This window comes from Hipposideros armiger, unplaced genomic scaffold (genome assembly GCF_001890085.2).
Source record: "Hipposideros armiger isolate ML-2016 unplaced genomic scaffold, ASM189008v1 scaffold_1129, whole genome shotgun sequence".
Classification (NCBI taxonomy): domain Eukaryota; kingdom Metazoa; phylum Chordata; class Mammalia; order Chiroptera; family Hipposideridae; genus Hipposideros; species Hipposideros armiger.
The window spans coordinates 63091-69254 of record NW_017732479.1 but is presented as its reverse complement, the minus strand read 5'-3'; the positions used below and the strand labels follow the sequence as shown (position 1 = coordinate 69254).

Sequence of the window (6164 nt, the reverse complement as noted above, 5' to 3'; positions counted from 1 at the left end):
CCCATGGCCGGGTCCACGTCCAGGGCCACAGGCTGAGAGAAAATGGAGAGGAAAGATGATAATATGGATTCCTCCAACACTCCCTGAATCACAGGACTGCTTTTCCCATTTCCTCTGGTTGGAGAGAATTTCGGTTTTAGGTTCCTGCTTGGCCACTGCTATCGCTGCCACTGTCACCAAGGTGCAGTTTCACAACCGGGCTTGCCTTGGCTCGGGACTGAGAGTAAAAAGAGACAAAAAGGGGGGATTCCCCCACACTCCTTGTACTGCAGGGGCCCTCCTTCCTGGTTCTCTGGTCAGAAAAACAAGCTTTCTTTTGGAGCTCTTTCTGTTCCCGTCCGCTGTGCAGTTCCAGAGTTAGGGTCCCCTTAAGCCTAAGCTGGGGACACGGGAGGGAAAAAGCCCTTGGACTCAGCACTGGCTTCATTCTTCGGGCTTCGATGTCCTTGTCCACCAGGTTTCCTTTTCAGCGTCCCCAGGGCATTAGTTTTTGGGTTCTGCCTGTAGTTTTTAGTTGGAATCAGCAGGAGAGAAAGGGTGAGGTGTGTCTCTGTCTTACCTCCCGCCCCGCCTGGAGGGCTGCTCCCCGAGCTCGCACAGCCATCTCCTCATCACCCTCACAGAGTCCCCTCCTGCCCATCATTCTCGGCCACACACAGGGTCTGAAGTGACCCGATTCACTCATTTTCCCACCTGCTTGCTGTCAGCTTCCCGCCAGCACCGTGCTAGCTCCTCGAGGATGTGGGCTCTGGCCACACTGCTCGTCCCAGGACCCAGAGCCGCTCGTCACAGGAGCGTGGCTGTTTGTGACACAGACTGGCTCACAGGAAGCCCGCATCTGATTGACTGTCAGGATCGAAAGAGCCAGGCGACGGGACGGGAAATAAGGAACTTCTGGAAAAGGCCACAGGCAAACCTCCTGCTCTCTTTGGAAGAGACTAGCATATGAAACGGGGAAAGGAGACATGGACGGGAAGCCAGCAGGAGTCCCTGGGTTGAGTGTGCGTCGCTAAGAAAATATCGTGCCTTACGGCCTAGGAGAGAGTCCGGACTGCTGGGGGCTGTTCGGACACGTGCCCAGATGGTGAGGTCAGCTTGGATGTGTTGGCTTTGTAGAGAGAGAACGTGCAGCCCTGGTTCTCCATGAGAGCACTTTTGGGGAGTCCTGCGCACCAGTGTCAGGAGCCTGAAGGTCGAGGCAGGGGAAGGGCATCGTTAGGCNGGGAGGTCGTACAAGGCAGGTGGCAGGCAGGTCATGGGCTTTAGGGAGAAGCTCACGGCTCAGTATGACTGAGGTATGGGCTACAGGTGACAGTTTGTAACAGATAAGACGGGAGGAACAGCAGCCATTCAAACAGAGGCGGGTGTAGAATGGCCTCAACTGGCTTTGTGCTGACAAGTAAAAAGGTGATTGAAGTGGGAGGAAGATCACTTTAATAAGCCGACCACGTTAGCTACAAGAGGGTGGAGGGCAGCAGGGAGTTCCAGCGTGTCCTTCCCCTGGGGGGGGGGCCCAGGTGTGCAGGAGCAAGCACCTCAGAGGCCAGGAGGGGCGAGTCCAGCAGAGGGGGGGTGGGAGCGCCCTGGGGTACAGCTAGCGCTGGAGGGGCAGAGGCAGCCCGGGTTTCCTGTGCTCTGGACTCTCTTCCCCTCACTGACCACCAATGGGAGGTTCGTTTTGGTTAGCCAGCTTTCATTTAAAAAAGTAAATATCTTGTGATGACTGTCTAGCTTGGATTTGCAGGGTCGTTCTGACTCTGACCATTTTCTGTCCTGCTGTCAGACCGTGAATCCCAGTGCTTCGTTTGAAAAAGTATGGTTACTGTAAGCAGAAGGGTTGGCCCTGGTTGTTTAATCCGATCCAGTGCCCAGCCAAGAAGGGCACGGAGCAGGCCAGGTCATCTGGGGTCGAGAGCCTGGTTCTCTGAAGGAGGAAAGCCCGGCTGGAGGGAAGGAGGGCAGAGGTGGACACAGCAAGGCACCGGTGCACACGGTCCCTCTGTGCTAGTTAGCAGGGGGCCTGAGCGGCGGAGGGGTCCCAGGCCACCGCCCTCCTGCTGCCCTGCCCGCTCACTGCAGCCCGGACTCCTCTTTCGGGCCTCTGCCACCTCTCTCGCCTTTCCCAGCGGGGGTTGCGGGGGAGGTCGAGCTCCCTGCTGGCACCACTGTTCTCCTACCTCTGTTATCAGTGTAGCTTGGTGACAGTATTTCCTAAGATGATCTTTATTTTAAATAGTTAAATAATGAATTGATTCCACAAATGTTCACGGACACCCATTCTGTCCTGTAAGGAACCCAGGATCTAGTGGGCGAGATAAAGTGAACCCCTAGCTGCAGGGTCTGCGTGACCCATCGGAGGAGGCAGGTCCCCCGGCCCCCTGGGGATTTGCTCATTGTCCTCACAGGCTGTGTAGACGGATTGAGTGTGAGTCCCGATTTTTGAGTGGGAAGGCACAGCCACTTTACTGGCTTCATTGAGCCCCTACTCATGAGAAATACATAAACATCTCTCCTCGTGAATAATGAAGAAAAGGAAACCTTGAATCCGTTTAAAATACTGTTATTGCTGCTGCTGTTTGCCCAGTAACTTTGTAACCAGATGAGTCGGCACTCAATCAGGTTTACAGACAGTAGCAGAGTGGACTGAGTTAGTCACACCCTTGAAGCCCAGGCCAAAGACCGTGAACAGTTGAAGGAAACAAGTCATTGTGACCAAGTAAGGGGCGTCGACCCTCCCTGACTATGGGAGGAAAGCAGGCACTGGGACCCCCTTGGTGACCTGGGGACATGACCTGGGGACGGTTCTCTGTGGCCCCTGTGGGTTCACCTTCACCCCAGGGCTCACTCACCCTCTGGACAGTGACTCTGAGATTCACACGGGTCCATAGATTCCTGTATATTTTTCAAAACAAACAGAATCAAGAAACCCTCGTTCAGATTGGATCATGCTCTACGTAGGTTTCTGCTGCTGCGCTTTTTGCTTCATCGCCTGTCTTGGACATGTGACCCTGCACAGTGGTCAGGGCCCCCCTGGGCCCCCCTGTGCTCCTCACACAGGCCCTGATCCTGCCTGACTGTCCCGTGGGCCCCGGCACTGCCCTGGCCGCGGCCTTCCTCTCCGGCTGTGTCCTGACCCCTCTCCCCGTTGTGTCACTCTCCACACTCTTTCTCACCTTCCTGTCTTTGCACATTCTGTCCCTCTGCCTGGATTGTCACTCCTGCCCCTTTGGCCAGCTCCTACCCAAGCTCAGGGCTGTCCTAAGTCCTTGGTCCTTCCTCTGGAGATAGATCTGTTGCTGTGTGTCTCTCCTCCCCTCCCCGCCCCCAGCACTCAGGGGGTGTGGTGGTGTAATGTGACGAGACCCAAGGCCCCAGTCTCTCCTGAGTGGTTCACCACCGTGACCCACATGGCTGCCACAGTGCCTGCCCTGCAGTAGGTGATCGATAAGTATTTGTTGAATGAACAAAAGAGTTCACATTACATGTCAGGAGTGAACTAACGGAAAGGTTATAAGGTAGCTATGTGGATGAAGACGAATGAGGCCATATATATGTAAGCTCATTTGTTTTAACCCCCACAACTGCCCTATCCAGTAGGCGTTAGTGTTCCCATTTTATGGATGGAGAAACTGAGGGTCAGAGACGGGGAGACACTCACCCAAAGCCACACCTTTGTAAGTGTCATAGCCAGGAGTAGAAAGGACATCTGTTTGATTCCTCAGTCTGGGCGCTGCCTCATACTATGACGAGCCTTCCTTCTGGGAAGTTGAAGACTGAGATTTGGGGAACAACTAAAGTCTTTAAATTTGTGCAGATTATGAATATGGGGTCTCATGGCATCTAGACTGTCCCTGTGGTGCAGGGATTGAGGCTGGCACCAGAGCACCCCTCTCACAGTTTTCAGGCTTTACTACATTGTCACACCAAATCGCTGTCACTTGCTCACTCGCCTTTATTCCTGCCATGAGAGCCTGGTGTCAGGGACCATGGTGCAGTTAGCATCATGTCCCGGTGGATAGCAGAGCGCTTGGCATGTAAGAGGTGACCAGGGAGTATTTGCTGCATCCTTCATCCCCAGCAACTCCACCACACAGGTTTGTATGAAGCTCTTGGGGCTGGGGCTGTGCAGGGAATGGACGAGACCCCAGGTCCCCGTTTATCTCCTAGAGGGGAGCAGATGGCGGACACATAAAGCTCTAGTATGTCCGGTGGGGACATGTGCGGTGAAGAAAGATAAGGCAGGGTGAGATGCCCGGGACTGATCCGATGGTGCCGTTTGCCAGAGGGGTCAGGAGATGCCTCCCTGGAGAGGTGCAGAGGTGGGCAGGGAGTTCCCGCAGGCACCCTGAGGCAAACAACAGCAAGGGGGGAGCAAGGAGGGGTGAGATGAGCGCAGAGGGCCGGAGGGGCCTGCAGCCACGGTTAGGGATGGCGTTGGACCCGGAGTGCGATGGAGAGCTGGGGTGTTGAGAGGATGAGCAGCGTGTGCTGACGTGGGCTGTGCTGACGTGGGCTGTGCAGGCGTCTCTGTGCGAGAATCGAGGATGGGGCAAGGGTGGGCACGGCAGCCACTGTGAGCTTCCTGCTGGAATCCGGGCCGTGATGCGGGCGGAGGCCATGGACCCTGGGAGAGCCAAGGGCACGTGTTGACAGGTTGGATGTGGGCTGTGACAGAAAGCGGGGAACCGAGGCTGACCCAAGGCTCGTGGTCTGAGCAAATGGAAAGACAGAGCTGCCACTTCTGAAGTGGGCAGGACTGGGAGGGACACGCCGGGCAGGGCCCGGGGCCGGGAGCTCGGCTTTGGCCTTGTTCGGGCTGATAGCCCGGAGGAGATGCCCCCGAAGCCATTGGAGACGTGAGGTTGGAGGTGTGGGAAGAGGGGGCCGGCCTTGTGGGGAGACCAGCAGGAAACAGATGGGCCTGCAGCCCCGAGGACATCCCCGGGCGCGGTGCCACCGGCGCGGAGGCCACCAGCTGGATGGTGATGTCACTGGGAAACACGGGGCCACATTTTAAATTGATTCCGACAGTGATTGCACATATTAGGCGCTGCATAATTTTTGGTGAATGAATAAATGAGTGACTACAGATAGGTCTTTCCAGAAAATCCCAAAACCTTTTCATTAGACACGTGAGTCATAACAGGTCCTGCTTTATACTGCAAATAACCTCTTATGGCAGATCCCGGGACTTGATCAGGGACCGATGGAAATGAGGGGTGTTGGGACCCCCTCAGCAACTTTTCAAGACTGAGACATGGAAAGTACCTGTGGGGGATAGCACAGGCATCGGTCTAGACAGAGCCAGGCACTTGCTGCGTGACCTCAGGCAGCAGCAATAGGGACAAACCACATTTTAGAGAGCTTACAAAACCCGTGAGACACGGTGTAAGTGCTTTGCATGCGTTGGCATATTCAACCCTCACAGCCGCCTGTGGAGCTAGAGATTATTCTAACTCCCATCTTACAGATGAGAAAATGGGAGAATGGCAAGGTTACGTACTCGTATCTTGTCCAAGGTCACACACTGCTAGTAAGCGGCAGAGCTGGAACTTGAAACTCAGCAACGCGCCTCCAGTGTGTGGCCTCAGCCCTGCAGCACCCCCTCGACACCCACCTGCCTCTGTTTCCTCATCTGCAAAATGGGGATCCCTGTGCCCTCGTGCAGCATGGCCTGGGGAGCAAATGCGCCCATGCATCGTCCTTGGGGCCCTGCAGGCACACAGGTATCAGGCGGGACCTGAGCTTCGGGGCGGCCATCAGAAGCAGCACCGGCACCTGGGCCCCTCAGGATGAAACCCACTACAGTGCTCGTTACCCTGTAGACCAGGCGCCAAACGTCATGCAAGTTATATGGAAACCTCAAAAGCCAGATTTTTATCCGTGCTGGGGAGCTCCAGCACTGTTTTTTCCTTCTGGTGCTGGTATCGGGGCAATAAACCGCAGGCGTGAAGGGGCAGGAAGGGTCTGTTTGTCCCTGTCCCGAGCTCGCCATGAGGAGAGGACACTGGAGGGCGTGGTGTGTGCATTCCCCCCTTCCTCAGTTTGGAGATGAGTCCATACACGCGGGGTTATGGGTGCGTGGTCGGCAGCGTTCGGGAGAGGGCTCTGCCGTGTGCGTTCTGTTCCTAGGACCCCTACGCTGCCTTCTTTAAGATCGACAC

At 55.7% G+C, this 6164-nt stretch overlaps 1 protein-coding gene across 1 annotated transcript in view; it reads left to right on the top strand.

Moving 5' to 3' along the window:
* The window catches only part of EFCAB6 (EF-hand calcium binding domain 6), a 183745-nt gene that overhangs the window by 141665 nt on the left and 35916 nt on the right, over window positions 1-6164 (top strand). The window contains 2 exon segments of the mRNA XM_019632342.1: window positions 4447-4493; window positions 5486-5519. Of these exon segments, the coding sequence (XP_019487887.1) occupies window positions 4447-4493; window positions 5486-5519 (81 nt within the window).